A 23,701-nucleotide genomic window follows, 5' to 3' on the forward strand; every position below is an offset into this window, starting at 1 on the left:
CTCGAGGTCCGCAATAGCTGTGACTTCAGCTCAGCTGCAGCTTCACTGCGAGGGGACTCATTCATTGAGCAGACAATCCGAGGGCGCACTCTGTCTCAAATATGACAGTTATCAAGAACCACAGTAACAACGGTAATGTGCAAAGTCTAACTTACAAATACTTTTTTTCTTTAATTCTACACGTTTCATATTGTTATGCAGGAAATACTAACATGGATTAGCATTTTTTGTTCGTGTTCTAGAATATATTCAATTGTCGCAAATAGTCCAGATATCATGCGCTTTGTGCGCATCCTTACGCCGATGTTGTACTGTCAACAGCTTTTGTAAACAACTCCAAGTATTTTCCAAATATCCGTATACAATTTAAATGTGACGCTTCTAATAAAAACTAAAAACTCTCCATTGAAGTGTGCAACAAATATGGAAACGGTAAAATCTGTCAGAAGGGTGGGGGTCAACTCTAGAGCGCATAAAAATTAATGACAAAAAAATAATAAGTTTGAAAAACATGTTAGTTGAATAATTATTGAGACAAATAACATTAAATATAAATTAAGCCAATTCGCATCTTAACGCCATACAATTATGTATATATATATATACACGTAACGTTTTACAAAAAACAATAGTTTGGTTATGCTAATGCTTAATTATATTACCTGGTCAAAACGTCAGTTAAATTTTAAACAAATGTTACGAGCAAAAATTTATGATTTATCACCATTAAATACATACAAAAATACAATTAAAATACGAATATAGAGCTGTACGTTTTTAAAAATCTATTTATAAAATTTGCAAAGTGTAGTGAAGCCGCCTGTATCTTGGAAGTATATGTTTATAATCCTGACGTAAAATTGTTAACCGCCCTGTGGCTTTACTCCAGCAACACCGCGGTCAACAATCTGTCCTCACACTCTTGCCCCAAGGAGGGTCAAACCTCGCGCGGGTGGCACGATCCCTCCGCACGCGACTGTACAAAACATGGTTCCCCTTTTCATTCCGCAAGTGTGAGATGCTTTAAAACCAAACAATGTAAGAGCAGGATTCAACAAATTATTTAATTCTCTCATGGCTGTTACTTAGTAACATGATTCAAACTAACTCCTTTGAACATTAAACTACAACTCTATATTTACATTTTACATTTAATTCACAAAATATTAAATGAAAGGTCCTTGAGTCTGTATAGTTCCTGTGCGCGCACTTTTGCGGTATTATGCATGAACTCGTTTGTTGTCTGTCTCGAGCAATCAGGGCCTAAGTGGGTAATGTTGAACCTCTCGTAAAAAAACATCCAAAAAAAAGTACGTCCACTTCAAAAACTAGTAAGACACGGGCCCGCCCTTCGCCTATTCCGGCAACAAGGTGTGTGTGCGTCGACTCCTTACTTGATATGCGTTGACTTGGGCCCAGCTGGTCGTCCACGCGTGTCGCGGCCGCCAGCTCTCGCCGGCCCATGTTGCTGTCGTCGTCGTTTGCTCGCAAGTCCCGAAAGTTTACCGGAACCGGTGACAATATAATCGTATCACAAGCAAATGCATGTAAAGGCTTATTAGGTTTATTATTCGCAATGCATGTGCTACGACGAAAGAGTAGTGCGTCCAGTTAAGGTCGACGCGACGTGTCATCAGGTGTCCAAGCAAGCGTGACGGAGACGCTCCAGAAGCCACGAGGCCGGCGTTCGAACCCAAGACCCTCGCCGCACATCGCGGTCCACGCGTGATCCGGCCTTCGCCTGCTGCCCTCGTGACGTCAACAACCCCCCGCCCCTCCCACCGGGGGACCGGCGAACCACTTCAGCGCCCATCACCGAGGGGCGGGCACACGGAGGGCCTCAGCGTGCTTGAGGGTCGTTAGTTGCCATGACAACCCAGGACGCTTCCTGGCAGGCGCGCCCCCGCGCCCGCTGCTTTGTAGCGCCGAGCTCTTCCGAAACAAACCTCTGGTCGGAGGCCACCGCACGCGACTGCTGGCGGCACGAGGTGGCACTCTCACTCGCCCTCAGCCACCAGTGTCCTATTCAAAACTATGATGAAAAGCCTTTAAAAGACTTAGACCATTAAAACACTTTAATGTATCGAGTTTCTATATTACAGTTTTGTCTAAGCTTTAGCAAAAAAAACTGGTTTTCTGTAAAGTCGGTTTACGGACGATAGTTTAACGTGACAACGTCATAACAAGACATTGATGAAATGATTGCATACTTTTATGAATAAAATTGAATCATTTTTATTGAATTATCACTATTTTTTATGCATACAAAGAAGGAGTGAAATTAAATCTACAATTTAATTGATAATTTTACTTTTATTTGTACTCATTAATTCAAATATGTTTATTACTTTAACGAAGAGATTATTTTAACTATAACTTTTATACATGTTTCCTATTTAACTTCTTACAATCTGTGTTATTCTGTTAAGGATAGGATGGTGATTGGAAAAGTAGAAAACGAATGGGAGTGTTTCAAGTGTAATTTGCCTCGAAAAAGTCAAATCGATGGTTGTTCCAATCGAGTGGAAGATAGATAGATGCGGCGCAAGCGTACAATGAGTGTAACGGGACACCGCGTAACGGGACAATGTGCGTAACGGGACCCTTTTTCTCGCGTGCAGCCGGCGTTCATAGATTTATTAGACTTTGTCATGTCAAAAAATAGTTTGTAAAAATGATCGATCGTTGCTGTCTAACTGCAACGTTTCTCGCACACTCTACTACCCCAATTGTTGTGCGCCTGTGGGACTGTGTTTCTGCAACACCGATGTGCTCAGCGGGTTGCCTAGCTGATGAGCAGGCAGGGGTAACTCGGCTGTATTCCGTACACAACATACATTCGTGCGCTCAGTGCGAACAGGTAGGAGTTCCGTAACTTAATCACGAGGATAATGTAATTGCTACGTCATTATTCTTCAAGCCATCATGGTGTGAACTCTCTGAAGCACAAGCGATTTGTGTGCTGACCTCATGCAGAGCGAAAGATTACATTTTTAGGTCAGGATGTTAATGTATAGTCAAAACTTAAACATTATAAATACTCGTACAAGGGCAGCTAGTTGGTACGAAAGTGCCAGTAGCCTACTTATTGACTAGTTTTATTACCAAGGTTTAAAATACACTTGTATATAGCACTTATAGAAAACCTCAGCTGCTGACGAGACGTGTCGTCGCCTATGCCAGTACATTTAACTTCTAGCAAGTGAGAAGTCAGGCGAAAATATTTTTAACATTGATAGTCTGTTAGACAAAGTAAATTTATTAAAATTTAAGGTTAAAAACACATCTGAATTGAAAATGTTACAAACTTTATTATTCGCAATGTAAAAAGCACTCAATAAGATTAAATCGGCGTTATTGAGACAGCTATCACAAATCTTGAACGAACTTCTAAAGAAATCGTGTAGTCCAAACACGGGATCCTTCTTACGGAACGTGCTGTGGCCTATCCTCGCCCACGCGGGTGAGAGTGTGATTTGGAAAAGGGGGGGGGGGGGCATTTTGATGTACCGGGTGAGTAGTAATGAACGTGTCACACTGTTTCATTTCTGTCGATAAAATGCTCAGGGTTAATTTTGTACTGCTCGCGGAGGAGCACAATGTCCACGAAACGACAAGTTATCACGTACCTTTGTATTTTGTTTGAGTTTTTCCATGCCTTCTTCGTTCAACAGTACTATAACTTCCTTGTGAGAAGTGCTCTTAAGGCCGGTACTCAAGCAACGGTTAGAACAGCGGTCTACCTGTGCAGTTCAAACTGTGCATATTTAGCAATTAGTACAAGACAGTCATGAAGGAATTGTTACTTTAATCAGTTTATTGCAATGTTGACGCCATGACTATCGTATGGACGTCGATACGTGCGGCACTATACTCTTTACTTTTAACTCGTCGCAAACTTGCATATCTCAATATAATCACTTCAGAGCACTGGTGAAGGTTAGCCATGTTCACTATCTTTAAAAGCAATTCAGTGTGTTGTTTATCCCGGCCACCCTCGAACGAAACCTCCTTTCTAAACGGAAAGGAAAACGGATTGAGTATTGACACGCACCAACTTATTTTCGTGACGTATCGACTTGCCTGTGCAGTTATCTGAGGTTTGAGCTATATTTGCTTTTTTATTTCATCCATGTGAAAGCATATTTTCCCAGGACACGCTACTTATTGCCTGCAACATCAAATGTAGTATGATCTTAACATCGCACACAGTATGCCACTGTTAAAACTGACCTGGTTTCATCCAAAATTAAGTAAACTGGCCGTCCCAACATAAAAAGGCAAAAAGTGTAAAGTCTAAAAAATACCAAAGTTACAAAGGTCCTAAAGGTCCAAAAGTTCCCAAAGTCCTGAAGTTCAAAAACCCAAAAAGTCGTAAAATCGAAATTTCCAAGCCTTAACTAACCAATCCTAAACACGGCTGACTCTAGACGTCTGTCTAGGCTCGTTATCTGCTTCCCGCGGATCGTTTGAACGTCACTGCACGCATTCCATGGCACTCATCAAATGTGTGCCCAGGAATTTCCGATCGTCCTGTATAAGTTTGCAACCTCCCCCCTTATTTTTACCCAGTTTTTTTTTCTCGCGATGAACCCGCATCTGAATTTAATCGGTCTGATTCAGACACATTCCGTAGAAATGTTTCTTGTGTTCATTCTAGACTGCTATTTAAACAATGTTTGTGCGCGAGTCCACACGCGACAGAAGCGAATCTTCTTGCTTATCAGGCGTGGATGTGGATAAATTACTGGATATAGCGAGTTATTCACACGGAATTGAATGACACTTATAAAGTTAATTGAACAAATCAATAACTCTTTTCCACAAGGATAAAAGTTGTAGTGTCAATGAAGTAATCTGTCACAATAAGTGTTATGAGAATTCCGTAGCATTACCACAGCGTCATTTCTACCTACCGTTACAAATACGCATACTACGCTACGTACCTATTCCCCCCCCCCCTCACGTTTCCGTCTTCCCGTTAGACTGCTGGTGCGTGCGTTGGAGTGAGTGGCGTCGCCACTGACGCACTCTCCTCTTCTCGTGCGATCGGAATGTTCGTAACGCCCGGAGACTGTTGTTCCCCATCAGCAGTGGGATAAACGGGGTATAGGCACCGGCAATGCTGAATAATTCGTCTAAGAGCTTTTGGAACGCAGCAACTTGTCTGGTTAGCTGAGTGAGGCAGGGGGTGACGGTGGTGTCAGGGGTGTAGCCAGGATTTCTTTTCGGGGGGTGTTTACTTACACCCTGCCCCCGTACTAGGGAGGGGGGGGGTCCGGGGGCCCTCCCCTGGAATTTTTTTTTTATTTTAATGTGCAATTTGGTGCTATTTAAGCACTTTCGTAATTAAAATCTTGGATTTGAATAGCCAAAATTTGTGTCCCGACTTTGTGATATTTTTAACGAGACACTGTTGAAAACTCATTGCTGAATATGAAGGGTTATCGGCTCAAGAGTTCTTTCTTAGTCCCATCTAAGTGCATTTGCAACAGATAGACAAGTGTAAATTTTGTCATAAGTTCATATATATATACATATATATATGTATATATATATATATATATTTCGGGGGGTGTTTGGACACCCAAAACACCCCCCTGGCTACGCCCCTGTTGGTGTCTATAGGCCTACTGGGATGGGTAGCCTCAGCCTCTGGACATAGCCTGATCTCTTTAACACCTCTCCTGTCGCGCGTATACGGCGTATTCCTTATCCACGCCTGTGAAGGCCGGACAGGGCCGCACGGCTAAGAGGGCTGGATCAACAAAACAAAAGAGGGAGCAATCATCCCCATCAGCAGAGACGCACGGCTGGGAGTGGGGAGTGGGGGAGACTCACCCCTATCCTGCCCAGCAGAAGGGCGTCCATCTCTCCTTCGGGGCGCGGCGCCACGGTACTGCCCGGCGCCGGCGCCGCCAGCTTGGGCGGCGGCTCGCGCTGGGCCTCCGCCTCCGCCGCCTCCATGGCACCCGCCCCCAGCTACCGCCCCCCGGCAAGCGAGGCCTTTCTCCGGGTTAGACTCGCGGGCAACGCACTCGTCCGATCACGGTTTTTTTTTCCTCCCCGTCTGAATCAGTCACAACTACGTACACCACCAAAAATTTAAAGACCGCGTCAGTAAATTCAACGTTACATTATTTCAGGTACAGCGTTCTGCTGGCAATATACTTAATTAGTTTCAAAAACTAATAAAATTCACAATAATTAGTAAATAATTTCTCATTTTAATAATTATTATTTGATAAAGAAAACAATGTTCTTAAGTTCAACAGCGATGTATTTTAACGTTTTTTTAAATAATGGAGTTTATATATATTTAAATATTTAAACAAAACAAACAGTACCTAGAAAAATATAACTCTTGAGTGACTGTTGTGATTTGTTTTAAAAATCGTTAATGGTAAGGAATTTTACATAAGCGAATAGAAAAATTTCTTATAATTTTTATTTTGTTTAATTTATAATTTCGACTTACTAGGCATAAAAAAACATGAAAAGGTGCTTTTCAAAAGATTAACTCCGATTAAAAAGCAATCTTTACTTACAATATAAAACCAACTTTTCGTATGTTAGGTGGATTTCGTAGAGAGATTAGCTATTGTAGCCGTTACCATGGTGCGACTTCCGGAAAATTTTTATATCGTTTTTCGTTTTATGGTCTATAGACCTCAAAACAAATGTAAACCCATAATTTATATATATACATACATCCAGACGATAACTGCCGAAATTTTTCACAAATCACTTCCGAACTGATTCTAAAAATAAACTAATGGAAAATCTCGGTCGATGGGGGAGGTTTTTGAAAAATAGAAAAATCGCTCTAATTCCAATAACTATACAGATATTGCATCCATTTGAACGTATTATATCTCATAGGAGTATTACCAAAAATTTTTGTCAAAATAAATTTTTGGTACGACCTATCATGACTGCAAGGGGTAGAAAAAACAACGGGCTGGAGGACAAAAAATTCATAAACTACTCAGTAGGCACACAATCAAATATGTTCAAATTGTTTGTAGATTTTATAATTATATATTATCTAAAACATTTTTTCTGTAACAATTTTTGATAAAACTAACCATTGCAGAAAAGGGATGAACAAACAGGGGTAGAGTTAAAAAAAAAAAATCATAATTTCCGTACCACGTACAATATTAAATCCGTTATTTGTTGCAGAACCTTAAAATATTATCATTAAATTTGTTTGAAATATTTTTTGTATGACTAAACATTATAGCAAGGGGTGGAAAAACCAATGGTTGAAGGGAAAAAATGCATAACTCTCTTAGTAGACACACTATTGAACCCGTTTCAATTGTTTGTAAACATTAATAATATATTCAAAAACATTTGCCTTAAACGTTTTTTTTAACCACCAACCATTTCTGCAAAGGGTGGAATAAACGGGGTTAAAGAACAAAAATATCCTTAACTACCTTAGTAAGCACACCATGAAATAGTTCAAGTTGTTTTTAAATTTTATAATTTTAATCTAAAAATTCTGTATCTAACAATTGTTGATAAGACTAAACATTCCTGCGAAAGGTTGGGAAAAAACAGGGGTGGTAATAAAAAAATTATAATTTATGTACCATGTACACTATTATTTCCGTTTTTATATATTGTGAAACTAAAATATTATCTACATCCTTTTATAATACTAATCATCGCTGCAAGGGGTGGAAAAAGCAGGGTTTGAATGTTAAAAATTTCATTACTTCCTTGGTAGGAAAATTATCAAATACGATCACATTGTTTTTACACCTTAAAAATGCTATCCAATTTTTTTTACTAATCAATTTTACAAGAAATTTATACGTCAGCTAACTACATGTATTTCAGCCGGTTATTATATTAAGGGAGTAGTATTCTAAATAGTTTTTATTATAGAATTTTGTATTTTTTTTAATAGTTTTAAATAAAGTTTTTAGATAACTATTGTTGTTTTTAAATGGTTTTATCAATTCAATAAGCGACCATTTAGCGGTTTTTGAGAAACTTAAAAGTTAATTTGTATTTCAACTCTAAAGTGAAGAGAAAAATGTAATTGCTTTATATAATCTTGAATTTGCAATTTATATGCACCCTTTATGGCAGTAATTTTTATTTAGAAGAATTATCATTCATAAAAAAATTTTTTTACAAAAAATATTTATTAAGCGCGAGTTTTTCAAGGTTTTAGGAAAATGAATTTGTTTTTTAATTAATGATATGCTAACTATAAAGATTTTTACGACCAATTCCACACACAAAAGATTTATTCTAAATACTTTATCACTTGATTTCATGCTGTCAATTCATGCTACGGTTGAAATATAAACTGGCCATCAGGATTCTCAAATACATCAAACAAACACTTACGGAATTGATAAAACCATTTTAAAACAATCATTTTAGTCGTGTTATTGATTAAGTTAAAATAAGCTGCAAATTCATGTAGGGTACTATCTTCCCAGTCCACAAGCATCGGGGCCTGCAGTGTTCAGCTCGCTCGACAGATATCAGCTCTATCGCACGGCTGCTGACCGGGAGTAAACACAAGTGCAAGTCGACTTAGGCAACCGAGGGAAGCCTTCTTTTCACAGACGAAATAGCCAAACGCCCGATCGTTAGAGACCGGAAAAATTCGCGGGTTCAATGACCTCCAGGATAGAATCCACTATCCTCTACACACTCGGGCAAATGCCAACTGTTCATTGGCTGCTGACTTGTGAGTCGTCTCGACTGGGTGGCCTGTGATTCGACACTTCTATGAGTGAGGGTCTCTAATTGGCCCTCATTACTCCAGATTAACAGTGGACCAATGTCGGAAGCAGCACTAAGGTATAATTATTTGAATTGTAGCGTTTCACGAAATGAATCCGCGAATTTTTCAGGTCTCTACCGATCGTGCATCTTCAGTTTTTTTTGTTCATAGTAAATAAATATGGTGGAGTTGATAAAAGGATACTAATGGTCAATTGGGTTAGGTCAGCTACATTATAAATACTTTTAACATTGTGGACGGTTGATTTGGTTAGGATAGCTACACATTAAAGATACGGAAAAAAAAGCACGAACTTCGGGGAACTTCGGGTTTTGGCTCTCTCGTCTGTGAAAAGAAGGCTTCCAGGCAACCGAGGTGTCGCCGGGTGTGTTCCTACAGCAGGTGGAGTTGTGTTCGAGTCGGGGTCGACCAAGGCGGGTCCACATCCGCGTGGCTAGTGGGTCGGTTATGTGCTTCCCTAAATAATTCCTCGTGGCAAACAGATCTCTGCTCTCAAGCTGTATTAAAATAACAGTCTGCGTAAAGATATAAACAAAACATATATATTTTTTAACTAGGATCTGGCAACGTTTTTTTTCCCGGTGACATTGAATAGTATTTGAAAATAGACGCACCAACGCTGCGATAATACAATCTTCAATGCAAAGGTTTTAAAACAAGTTGTTGAAACATCGCGCGTTTAAGAGGCATGGTGTTACAATCGCACAGAAATGTAGTTATTGCCACGTTGTTCCGACTTCCATTTTTTATAATTGTTTTTAGTCCACTGTGATCTGGTCCGGGAGATAAATATTTCACTAGCATATGTCTTTGGTTTTGTAAAGGGCAGAAGCAGAAATTTCCCTCTAACGATATATACTTATCGTTAAATATTTATACATACGGCTGTGTGGTTTCGAGTGGGAATTTTCATTGTGACAGAGCATGTAAAAGTAATGTATTCTCGGTATTTCGTTGTCGATTCTTGGTATTTTTTTTTCACAAGGCGCTTATAAATACTATAAATTCCCGCCTTCCCCCCTCACCAACTAAAAACACTGATTTAGAAGTAAACAAAGTTATATGTCTCTAGAAGAAAACTTTTTTTGTGCTTTCTCTGTGAAAAAAAAATCATAAATAAAATGTATCAATATTTTTTTTATGTTATCTGCAAAAGTTTTTCCTGCAGAAAATACATTTGTTGAGCGCGTAACAACACACGATTAAGAAATACGCGTTGGTGAAGCGGTTAGATGTCCGGCCCGCCACAAAGAGGATCTAGGTTCGATTTCCGGTGAGTTCTAAACCATAAGGGCGTGCCTCCTATTTCAGGACAAGATTTTATATTGACAGTAATTACAGATAAACGTGTAGACATTTTCAATTGTTTAACTTTCACGAAATGAAAAATATATACAGTGCAAACTTTTTGCATAATTAGCTGCCAATGTTACATTTTTAACGTTTTTGGGTTGTACAAATAAGGATAATTTAATTTATTGCAGAACTGAATCTTTTTTAGGTTTAACTGCAATGCTACTGGCTACTTCAAGAAATTGTTTGAATTTCTTTCAGATAATATTAATTAATTTTACCTGGCATTTCCAAATTCTCAAATTTGTTACGATTTTGACAGCCAAGAAACATGAAATGAGTTTTTGTGATAGAAATGCAAACCGTATTATGAAATAGCCAGTGACAATGCAGTTAAACCTAAAAAGTTTCAATTCTGCAATAAATTAAATTTCCCTTATTTGTACTACCCAAAAACGTTAAAAATGTAACTTTGACAGCAAATTATGCAAAAACTATGCGCTGTATATAATTTTCATTTCGTGAAAATTAAACAATTGAAAAAGTCTAAAAGTTGATCAGTGATTCATATAAATGTAAAATCATGATCTGAAATGGGAGGCACCCCCCTCAAGTTACAAATACAAGTAGGCGAAACGTGACGGACGTCGCCGTGTGCCGTATGGCACTCCTGTTCCCCCTGCCAGAAGCACTGCGTCACTGCTCAAACTATTCTCTAGTGTGGCCCAATCAAAGTATGTATTTTATTTATTAAATGCATAACTGTTTCGAACCAAATTAATCAATGCATTAATTCTTTCTTCTCTTTGTTCACAAATTACGTGTTTTTGGTTAAGTAACCTACATTTTTTTACAACACCGTGTACATGCATTGTTTTCGAACATTAACATAAAACTATTGACAAACGTACTGGTGGTTACATTAAATAACAATTAAAAAAGGTCTTTTAAACAGGTCAATCCTATAATTAGGTGGGTACCGGTTCGATTTTGCATGCGATACGTTTGATTTTGTTTGTTTGAATCAGATTGTTTTAACATTGCACAGTTTTAATTTTGACACGATATTTTTGTAGCATCCCTGGCCACAAAGTATTTTTAACACAAATTTGTCTTTAATTACACCCACGAGATACGACAAACTTACAAAAACCATAAAAAAAAATAAGTAAAGCAAAAAAAGAGTAACGACATTACGATACACTGAACATTTATGTATTACTTACTCGGTAAGACCGAATGGAAGATTGGCTAGGAGTGGAAAATGTACCTACTTCGAGTTAGCACTTAATTTGTACATGATTTTGTTCAGCGGCAAGTCATACACGCAGATAATGTTTCCACAAAATGCTAACATAACCTAAAAGTGTCCTTATTTTCCCGCTTTCTACAAACAGAACTTAATTTTTTTTCGGGTAGGGAGAAAAATGGACCCAATCACTGTATAAAATATTTTGCAAACGTTTTCAAACGTGTTTATTTGAATCGAATTATTAATGTTTCTGAAGCTGATATTCGCATTTTTGACCAGATGCAAGAAGGGTCGGGAAAACACTTCATCTCTAGCCGGGGCGTGTGGCGGCCGCAATGGAACCACTTGTTGTTCGCGGTAGAAACTAAAGCTGGTGGAGGAGAAGAAAAAAAAAGACGTGAACAGAAAAGCGAGTTCGCGCTCCTCGAGGTGTCGGAAGACGAATGGCGGGAAGCGGAGGCCCGAAGAAAGGAGAGACGGTATCCGGTTCCGAGGCGGAAGAGAGGCCGTCGGCCCGCGTCGCCCCTGCGCGAGGCTGTTTACCCGACTGCCGAAACGACGAGCCGAGAGACGCCCCGCCCAACAGGAGTGGTTGCCCGACTCGTGGCGCTATCGGGCGGCCGGACACGGAACTAGCTCGGGCCCGTCCTGCTCATCCTCGGTGGCTCACTCGCCGCCGCTCATGTAGATGGTAGAATAGAATAAAACGTAATAGCATTGTTTCCAATTTAAAATTTTAATTTTTTTTAATCAAGAAGTTGTAACAGCTGTCCTTTAAAAATGTTCATAGAATTTCAAGTAAGAAATTTGGCTCATTGGGAATAAAAAAATTAACTAATTCAATGACAAACTATTTACAAATCGATAGTTGTATACTATCAAATCTGTTATAATTTATTATAAAAAACTTAACTTTATCTTGAATTATTGGCTGAAACCATTTTTGATGAAACAATTAATTACAGTAAAATAAGGGGGAGTTGTATTAAAAAATATTAACTTTTTTAATATCAATTTATTGGAATTGATTTTAAACCACGTTAACATTTTCCTAATCCTTGGTCCAAATCAAATTTTTTCACGCCCAAGTATGAGTGCAAGGGAAAAAAAAATAGTATTTGATGATCAAAAAATTCACTACTAACATAGTAGGCATACTATTAAAAATCGTTCTAAGCTATTTAATGATGGATGCGTTTGGTTAAAAATATTCGTAATATTTTCGTTGCATGGAATACGAAAAAAAATTGCACATAATGTTTTAGAAGTTTAGAGAAGTTTCAAGAACAATTCCAGAATAAGTAGGTAATTCGAAATCTACCTACGCCTGTAGGCTAAGCCAAAAGGGATTTTTAAACTGTATGGTGGTTTTCAAATTTTGGTGGTCATTGAGTTGCCAAAGAAATATTGGAAATCCACGTTGGCAATAACAATTTATTTGAGGGGGTGGAGGGGGGGGGGGGTGGGTGCAGGAATTGATTTATGACATTTTCCTGTTGGGAAAAATTGGTTGTCTGTAAAGTCAGTTTACGGACGATAGCTTAACGTGACGTCATAACAAAACATTAATGAAATGATTGCATTCTTATATGAATAAAATTGAATCATTTTTATTGAATTATCACTATTTTGTATGGATAGAAAGAAGGAGTGAAATTAAATCTACAATTTAATTGATAAATTTACGTGTATTTGCACTCATTAATTCAAATATGTTTATTACTTTAACGAAGAGATTATTTTAACTATAACTTTTATAAATGTTTGCTATTTAACTTCTTCCAATCTGTGTTATTCTGTTAAGGATATGACGATGATAGTAGGAAACGAATGGGAGTGTTTCAAGTTTAATGTGCCTCGGAAAAGTCAAATCGATGGTTGTTCCAATCGAGTGGAAGAGAGATAGATGCGGCGTAAGCGTACAAGGAGCGTAACGGGACACCGCGTAACAGTACAAGGTGCGTAACGGGACACTTTTTCGTGCGTGCAGCTGGCGTCCATCGATTTATTAGACGTTGTCACGTCAAAAAAATGAAGTAAGAATCAGATTACTTGCAATCCAGCTGCAAGGTGACGAGATAGACGTTAACATCAGGTTATCGATTATTTGATTATCTTCGATTCTCTAGTTTACAAGCCCTTGCTCCCCTGGCTGACGTGAGCTGCGGGCAATAACACATTCTCGCGTTAATTAACGACTGACAGTTCGCGAGCTAAGTCCAAGTTCGCGGGCCTCCGGGGCCACTGGGTGGATTCGCGCGAGTCGTCTGCTCTGAAGATGGTGGTTACAGTGTCGTGCCGAAACGTCAAGGAATTTTACAGCTCAGGAGTGGTTGAACCTCTAAAGCCAGGAAAACTCAATCTGCGATAAATAAATATGCTTGTAAACCTGTGTATGGATTCATGATAATCATGCAAGGACGCATAATAATTAATGAAATGGCCAGAAAATAGCAGACTAGCGTAGCATTCAGTCAAAAACACAACGAGGGAGGACAATCATTCTCATAATTGTACCAGATTCAGTAAAAGAGAATACTAATAAGCTTTTTTTCGCGAGGTATGTTGACATTTGTACTCTATGTGGTGATGAACGCAGTGGAACAAAAAAATATTAAGAATTAAAAACCTACAGCAGAACTTTTAAGGACACTATTTAATAAAAAAAACTGTACTTGCATATTTGCTGTTATTATATACATCACTTTAAAATTATCCAATTTGTGTGTATTGTATTATTTGGGGATTTGCGTGAATAATTCTCGCGGCTTTAGAGGCCTAAGATGGCTATCGTGAAGCAAACAGGTGAACTTGGCATTTTTTAGTTTAACTTTATCAATGAATAAAAACTATAGTATTTAAAATAACCTAATGATAATTCTGAATTTTACGTGAATATAAAGACACGGAAGTACAAATAACTCAATATATTTTTAATGTATACATTTATTACGACTCCATATAACCTGTTCCCAAGGAATTCTGTAGCCTTTCCTAGATCCTGATTTCGTTCGGGACAAAACTAAATTCAATTGGTTGTTGTGTGATTGTGTCAGAATCGTTAGAAGCCGATCTTAAGTCAGACAGAGCGAGCGAGAGAGAGAGAGAGATAGAGAGAGAGAGAGAGGAATTATTGTGAACATGGGCGTGAGATTCTGTTTACTTGTATGCCCTTGGATTGTGTTGCAGGTGTATTGCTCCGGCGAGGGGCAAGATATGCAACCCTCTCCGCAGCGCAGTACTGCGGACTGCCGTTCTCACGTGTCACTGGGCTGTAGGGGCAGTGTTCACACCTGGGCAAGTTTCAGTGACGTGGGTCATTTACCTCAATGCTTTGTTTTGCCATGCGTTTATTCTCTTAAAGAAATTTCTAGGGTCTTTATAACGTGTTTCCTAAATATGCTCAGTGGCAAATTTTAACTGAAATACGTACTTATGAATATAAGTTTTATCTAATTTTTAACGTTTGAAATCTTCTCATTTCTTTGATTCCACAAAAGAACTATTTAAGTAAAACAAATCAGAAACCAAACTAGCTTATCACACATTTCATAGCCCATGTCCTCAAATCTTAGCCGAATGAAGACGCTTTGGAAAAGTGTGATTCATATGCAGGCTGAGTTACTTTTAAATATTCTCATCTTCTCTAGAGACACCTTTTCCAGGGTTTTGATTATAAATGTAACTGTAAGAGCCAGCAAGTATATCACGACTGTGGAGAAAAGTTGCAATTTTTTTTTTCTTTATCAGGATGTTAAAAATTATGTTGTACATCAGCAATGAAAATTGTCAAAATTTCATTTCTTTATTGATTCAAGATTATGTTTGTTCCCTATATAAACATTTTGCCCGAACGTATGGTAGTTTGGCGTGGTAACGAGTACTTTAAACTCACTGCTATTAACTCAACGCAGTCTTGTGTTGGCGAGTTACTTTTTATTAAAATTTGGTATGTTATTTGCTCTGAACGACACGGAATGGAGGTTGAGCTGCTGCATCAAACTTCATCAAGGTCGTGTAAATGAATCGTCACGGCACACACTGAGCAGCGAAGAATTTAAATACCTGGGAGTGTCACTTAAAACTCAGCATAAAAACCTTTCAGCTTGAACGAGAAATTTGCTATTCGCCTATTCTAGCTCCTCCTTTCGCTCGTAAACCGTGAAATACGTCTTCTATTAAGATAGTAACAAAGATTTTTTTTTTATTTGGCCTGGGATTGAAAGAAGTCTTATCATCAAATTTCCGTATATTTCAAGTATGCAACCAGGAATACAAAACATGAACGACTTGCATATAACCATGTACAACTAATGTATAAATGATACGATTTGAAATATGTATGAATAGTTATAATTATTTAGAATTTTAAAATGTTATATTGCAATATTATTATTTTATTACTTAAAATAATAAGTTTTTTTTGGCACGATTTAAGGTATATTTTATGTTTGAAAGTTATACAAAAACAAATATCCAAATATAGTTTAATGAGATTGTAAATAAGACTATGGTCTGTGTTTAAATTAAATAAAAATAAAAAAAGTTTTTTTGCGCATGCATGACTTGACTGTGTATTATGTTGACAAGTTGATCCATTACCAGTTTTTTTTTTTTTCAGTGGAATACATTTTGTTTTGTACGTTGAACGGAGTAACGATTTGTCCAACGCATTTGCAACAACAGCAGTGATTTTTTAATTACGTCACAAATAAAAAAAAAAGAAACAGCTGTCAGCTACCCATAACATCGGAAGGTACAAATTTTGTGCGCCAGCTCTCATTATTTTGATGGAGAGGGATTGTCGTTAAAAGTAGGATAAAATTTTATCCCCTGAATTGTAAATGCTTGTAAAAAATGTTCATTACCTAGTTTACAAAAAATAAAATACAGTTACTAAAAATTATTTTCAAAGGCAAATATCACTATATATATATATATATATATGTGTGTGTGTGTGTGTGTGTGTGTGTATGTGTGTGTCTACTTCGAGTTTCCCACCCAGAGATACACCACCAGGAAAGTTTTGGGTGGCTCGACCGTTAAAAAAAAAATATTTATAACTCAAGCAAAAGTGGCGTTCATATGTTTTTTTATCTTTACTTTACAATTATAAATCAATAGTTAGGTATTCATATATTGAAAAGGTTCCACTTCAATGCAGAATAATCATTCTTAGTAGTGCCTTCTTAGTAGAACGGACTACTAGCAGATATAATTTTTTTTTAAACTGTTATTTGCATAACATATTGTATTTCAAAACCTATAAAACATTTTTGGTTTTAATTTCCAAGAAAATTTTTTTAAGTTTAAGACATGGCAAATATAACAAAAATAACAAAATAAGCACGTACACATAAAAAATCAAGCTTAAGTAACTGGATGCAATGGATCTTAATTCCGCTTCTCTGTTTGTAAGTAACAAGCGTTGTCTAGAATATAATCCACATTATTGGTAGGTATTTCGAAATTTAATGCTGCAAGAATTGTTTTTCTCCCGAATCGAAAAGTTCGCTGTGTGGGATATTTATCGCGTAACTGTGCTTTTTTTTTTTAATTTATGAACATAATAAACTGAAGAAAGAAAAATATTTGGTGCAAAATATTCAAAAAGACGCATTTTTTAATCAAAAAATAAAATTATGTTCACTATCGATGCAGGTGCGGTAGAGCATTCTACCGAGATAACTGTTTCCCTGGGAACATGGCGGCGCTGTCTCCTGCAGCGGTTTAGCTCGCCATCTGTCAGCAGCCGTGCGAACTACATCCTGCTCTCGCGGTTGAAGTCGACTCTTAATGATCGGGAAGGTGCCTGCGATAAAGGAACTGAAATACAGATTTTTTTTTTTTTTTCAGTTTACGGCAGATAGAACTGAAAATGAGCTGAGTAGCAAAGAAACACGAAGACACTAAAATATGGAATTATTTATTTTTAAAAAGCCCTGAACTTTTAAATTTGTTCTTGAATGTATATTTTTATTAATGTACAGTTAAACCCTGGAAAAGTATACCATAATGTATCAAAGGCCTTCACTCCGTGTATTTAAAATACAAAACATTTACAGAGTCTTACTTTTGTGAAGTGACACTCACATCACTGTAGCAAAAAAAAAAGTACGTGATTGAGGAGATGTTCATCCCACCTACGACCAAGCTATCTTATATCAAAAACGAAAAATACCACCTCAATTTCAAAATCCCGACCTATCCGACGATAAATTATAATATACGTCAATGCCTTATAGATACACATACGTATTTAACATTTCAAAGCTCAACTTAGTCTCTATGAACGTATGCAACATAATTGTGAGTATGTCTTACGTAGCCGGGGGTGGGGGAGAAAAATATCCCCTCCCCTTATGTACCAAAAATGAAAATTCAGCACAAGCGTGTACACTTCTGTGTGAAATTGTAATACTTTGGCTCTTTTTTTATACACGCCACTTAATTTGGTATTTTCTTTACTGATTAATTTATGCTTAGTGTAGTATCCTCAGCACTAAGTTTATCCCTTCGTAATTATTCGTCATAAAACATGTGATCATGGTACAAGTTTGAGAAAAATTCTGTTAATACATAAATAATCTTAAATGTTCTAGAGTTGTATTGACGGATACCTACTTTACCGGCAATTGTTTTGAAATTACCTTCAATATTTTAAACATGGGAAACAAAAAAACATGTTAACATACATTGAAATATTTTTTATTTATCTAATTTTCGCATGATATTTATTTGTATGCACATTCGTATTGTTACTCATTTAAATTTTTATCGCATAATTAAGACTTACGTCATTAAAGTTACAATCGTATACTCTGGGTTCACAGATAAACTATTTTCTTCTCAATTATTGTTTTTTTTCCTTGTCTTTCTGGTTAATTAAAACAACTGATATGCACCCCGCTTAAATCATACCCATGTAAGCCCACATTAAGTTTCAATAAAACTAATTTGTTATTGAACATAAAACACGTATTTCTAAGAAAAAAATGGTGCGTATACTTATTTAAGCGCGTTATAAGTTATTTTTACTTTGCGTATTAAAAACTATCTTTAATTTTGAATGCGAATTGTTAATAGAAATAAAATAATAAAATGACTGGAGTCATATTATACACACAGTTGGTAAAGTATAAATTCAATAAAATTAAAATTATCTAAATATATACTCAGTCTTAAATATTAATATAAACACGTGAAAAAAAGGAATTATTTAATCTAATAAAATAATCGAGATATATTTAAATTAATAATGAAAATAAATATGCTTAATGTTTATTATTTTAATTATTTAAATTGTTTAGTAAATAATAAGGTAATAATTTACTATGCAAATAAATTATACATACGGGAACATAGCTTAACTTATTTAAATACATTAAAAAATACACTTGATAAAATTTATAAACACAATAAATAACAGTCTTTAATTATATGGACCAGTATTCAATCAATTCATTGAAGTATAATATCTAAAAGCACATATATAATTTGTATTTGTAGGAAGCCTTTTTTTTTTTGCATTTAGCCTTCTTTTTCATCTTGTTAAATTTCGTTGCATGGTGAGCGTGCATCGTAAAAATCCGCTCTCATCAGTTTTTCATAACGCACCTAAAAAATTAAAACTCCAAGAAAAACACAGTTTGATAGTAATGAAATAAAAGAGCAAATTTATCTAAAGTTTCCAAACCATACTCTATAAGAAGAAAGAAGTGAACATCAAAACCTTCCTGCTCTCTGGAGGAATTATTTAATTTTTTACAAGACAAAAAAAAATAGTTTTGTGGTTAGCTTTATTTCACTATTCAACCTACTGTACATTAATCATCACAACTCATACAACCGTAAAGTTAGTAAGTTATCTATACTGCTAAAACCAACAATACATGTGTTAATTTTTTTCAAACAAATAATTATGTAATGTAATTTTTGAAAAAGTATATATATAAGTTCGAAAATCGTAGTAAATTGTAATGTCATTTTTTTTTATTAAAATTATTTGTGTGAAATTTTCTAAAGTACTTTTAAAATACTTTTTTTTTTTTTAATTTTTGTTTCCTTCTTGGGTGGTATCTGTTTTTGACGTGTTTCTCTACGCATCAAACTGTAGCGCCGCGCCGGCATGCTCTGGGAGTTCTGGTTCTCATACCCGGCTCTCTAATTAACCAATTAAAATAAATAATTAACTAATAATCATTGGGCTTTCAGCATTGTTTACATTGGGCCTCTCACGCCAATTTTTTTTAATTTTCTTGTCATAACTGTTAATAAAGGGATTGTCCGGTAATTTATCTTGCATTGGTTGTTTAAAGACCACCTTTCTTACAAAACCATATACCTATTAAAGCCGTAAAATTTCACGTAAGCGGTCATAATTATAACAATTTGTTTAACATCTTACTTCTACTATACAGTCAGGGACGTAACTAGACTAGGCCTATAGTTTTAAACAGGAGGTAGAATTCATTTTGGCCACCCACTCCCCTTTACCAAACCAACCAAACAAAAACCTTTCCCGACAACACCTCATATCGCAACCACATATTAATTCCACTTTACTATTCGAAATATGTTTGTGATTTAATTTAGATGGTAAATAAATATATTTATTTTCAGTCATTTCATTTTCAGTACATCGCCAGTTGGATGATACACGAAAAAATACCAGTGTTTAATTATTTGACGATATACATGCATGTATCTGCCAGATCAGCCCCTCCCCCCTTCCCAAATGGTTACGTCCCTGCACAAAGTAAAACTTCAATTAATTGGCACGTCAAAAAAATGTGTATAAACAAACATACGTCTTTAAAATTGTTCGCGGATTACATTTATACCCTACTGTATACGCCAGACACATTTATAAGTATTACTGCTCTTAAATGTTTTAAAGTTTATATTGACAATTTTTTTAAATTAAATACAGCATTTTCATTTTATTTTATTATAAAGGATTTTATTTTAAATTTTCGTTCCATCCCGTAGTTAAATCACGTTGTACGCAAATGTATTAAGAGATTTCTGCTATCCGTCACAGACTTGGAGCGGAAGGTGACAAGTGTTACTGCACGTGGCAAATACCTGGTGACGAGAGCTGTGACTATCTTGAAATTCATGAAAGCTATTGTGATAAATTTACTCAAAGAAAATATTTTCTGTACTTTTACAAAAGACATCTTTGAAAACTTGCCAAGAAAATGTTTGTAATATTACGAGAAAGATACTATAAATTTACATAAAACGGGGCTATGGTTATTTGTTGCATGTATAAAATACATTTTAGAGATAATATTAAGTATTTCTTTCTGAATTCGACGCATTATTTTACATTTCAATTGATGTTTCATTCAAGCAATTGTTTTTAATCATGGAAAAGATAATCTAATATTCAACAATTTGACTTTATTTTTTTTGTATCATGCTTAATTATGTGCACAGTTAATATTGGAAAGTTATTCAGGGAAATTCACAAATAACTTTGACTAGTGGAGGTACTGGGACAACACAGAGCATAAATTCTCGGGTAAGAAATCGAACCCAGTATTACTGCGAACACTATTTTATAGCAATACAGTGGTTTTCATGTACATGTGCAAATTTTTAATATCTGTAATTTTATATGAATATTTCTGTTTCATTTACAAAAATAAATAATTTAAGGTGTAGGGAAATTCCAAAAATGTTAGTAATGACAAGAAAATGAGGGAACCAACTTGTCGTATAAAAACCGGATTACGAGACCAACATAGCTTACAAAAGCGCTTGTTGAACTGGAAACTAATCATAGAACAAGTAGGCAGATACAAAAGTGCAACTATTACAGTTGAAACTGAAACCATGTTTTGCGCGACGTGTGACGCTATCTGTTGGGTGACCACATAACTACTAGCAATCAAACCTTGGATCTAAAGTTTTAGGTTTATAATGTTAATGTTCCTACTAGACAAGAAATTGCTTAGCAGAAGAGATTTAAACTGTGTGGAAAGCACTTAACGCTGTTTGTTTTTAATAAAAAAAACATGTTCTATATAAATGAGCATGAGTTGCCAAATACGTGGCTACCCAAATAAAGTGAATAAATGTTTACTTGTTTGTCTGCCTGATAATAGCTCTATGCAGTACCTCCCACAGTCAGTGTAGCCAACTAGTGACGTCGCCAGGACGTCAGTGCAGCTTTAACCCTCGGATGGAAAGCTCGTAGCTCGCACAAACCCATCGGCATGCCTTATCGCGGTGAGCGTCATTACATCCCTTTGTTCCCCGACAGTTCTGCCAACCTCCTCCCGTCCTTGAAACTTTCTGCGGCGTTCTTGAAAAGAAGGCATTTACCAACGGGGTCCGTTAGGGCCCCCACACACGACCAGTTCGAACTGTCGGTTAGAACTTATCAGTCTGGACTGATCAGTTGGAGCTGATGGACTGACGAGCTGATGGCTTCCCATCATATCGGAACGTGGGCTCGAGAGCATTCAGTCCGAACTGCCGTGTGTGTGAACAGGGTCTCGCCAGTCCAAACTGTCAGTCCAAACAATCAGTACATCAGCTGAGTGTCGTGAAAGACATTTTTGTTTATACACGTAGGTTACTTGCTATTTTTTTCTTCCTTTTTTCCAACTAAAAGTGCAGCTGCAATTACAACAATAAAACGATACATCAAACTCCAACAGTGACCACAAGACTGGTCGTGTGTGGGAAGGCTTCTAATAAGTCCACACTGTCAGTTCGGGCTGACTGGGCTGGGAGCTGGGGGCCTTTACTAGAAGGGCGATTTCTTTCGCTCAAACTTTTATTGTTAAAAAAATTGTGTAAATTTACACATTCGGTGTTAGTGTATTATTACATTTTGTCCTATAATTTGGACAAACAGATATTGTGTGTTTTTACACATTCCTTGTACAAAATTACTCTTGAATCCAGTAATTTTACACCAAATGTAGGTTAATATTCTAAAGACTCAACATAAGTGTGAAACTACGTAGTTGCTGAGTATTAACGATTCTTCTGATAGGTTTACACCAACAACGTCCTAGTAAAATTTCTTTAACATAAAGTAAAATAACACTTTATGTTGTGACAATAATACACCTACAGGATGTGTGTAGTTTTACATAAACTGCATGTATTTTAAAAAAACTAGTAACAAGTTTAAATTTTACTCACTTTTCATTTTTATCCCTGTGTGCCTGCCAGGCAAAATTAGTCTTACACAAAATGTAGGTTGATACTCTTAAAACGTCATCATTACGTTATGTAATGTGAAAATATACAGTTGTCGTGTATAGTATAGGTTGTTTTGAAAGTTTTACGCCTATGGAGCCATTGTTACTCCCCAACCTGTTACCACACCCACACCCACCCCCACCCCCACCACCACCAATCCCACCACCACTTTCGCTCCCACCATCACCACCACTCCCACCCCCACTCCCGCTCCCATTCCTACCCCCACCACCACTCTCGCTCCCACCCCCACCCCCACCACCACTCTCGCTCCCACCACCACTCCCACCTCCACTCCCGCTCCCATTCCCACCCCCACCACCACTCTCGCTCCCACCACCACCACCACTCCCACCCCCACTCCCACTCCCGCTCCCATTCCTACCCCCACCACCACTCTCGCTCCCACCACCACCCCCACCACCACTCTCGCTCCCACCACCACCACTCCCACCCCCACTCCCACTCCCGCTCCCATTCCTACCCCCACCACCACTCTCGCTTCCACCACCACCCCCACCACCACTCTCGCTCCCACCACCACCACTCCCACCCCCACTCCCACTCCCGCTCCCATTCCTACCCCCACCACCACTCTCGCTTCCACCACCACCCCCACCACCACTCTCGCTCCCACCACCACCACTCTCACCCCCACTCCCACTCCCGCTCCCATTCCTACCCCCACCACCACTCTCGCTCCCACCACCACCCCCACCACCACTCTCGCTCCCACCACCACCCCCACCACCACTCTCGCTCCCACCACCACCACTCCCACCCCCACTCCCACTCCCGCTCCCATTCCTACCCCCACCACCACTCTCGCTTCCACCACCACCCCCACCACCACTCTCGCTCCCACCACCACCCCCACCACCACTCTCGCTCCCACCACCACCACTCCCACCCCCACTCCCACTCCCGCTCCCATTCCTACCCCCACCACCACTCTCGCTCCCACCACCACCCCCACCACCACTCTCGCTCCCACCACCACCACTCCCACCCCCACTCCCACTCCCGCTCCCATTCCTACCCCCACCACCACTCTCGCTCCCACCACCACCCCCACCACCACTCTCGCTCCCACCACCACCACTCCCACCCCCACTCCCACTCCCGCTCCCATTCCTACCCCCACCACCACTCTC

General features: G+C 37.8%; 1 protein-coding gene across 1 annotated transcript; it reads right to left on the minus strand.

Annotated features, from left to right (window-relative positions):
• Positions 1-1,840: 1,840 nt before the first annotated feature.
• Positions 1,841-23,223, minus strand: LOC134541827 (fibroin heavy chain-like). Its single transcript, XM_063385522.1, has 3 exons — positions 22,684-23,223; positions 5,842-5,982; positions 1,841-1,975 (listed from the first exon to the last, which is right to left on the minus strand). Exons 1-3 carry the CDS (start codon positions 23,221-23,223, stop codon positions 1,841-1,843), a joined length of 816 nt encoding a protein of 271 aa, XP_063241592.1.
• Between the last annotated feature and the right edge of the window lie 478 nt (positions 23,224-23,701).

The sequence above is a fragment of the Bacillus rossius genome, assembly GCF_032445375.1.
Source record: "Bacillus rossius redtenbacheri isolate Brsri chromosome 4 unlocalized genomic scaffold, Brsri_v3 Brsri_v3_scf4_2, whole genome shotgun sequence".
Lineage (NCBI taxonomy): Eukaryota > Metazoa > Arthropoda > Insecta > Phasmatodea > Bacillidae > Bacillus > Bacillus rossius.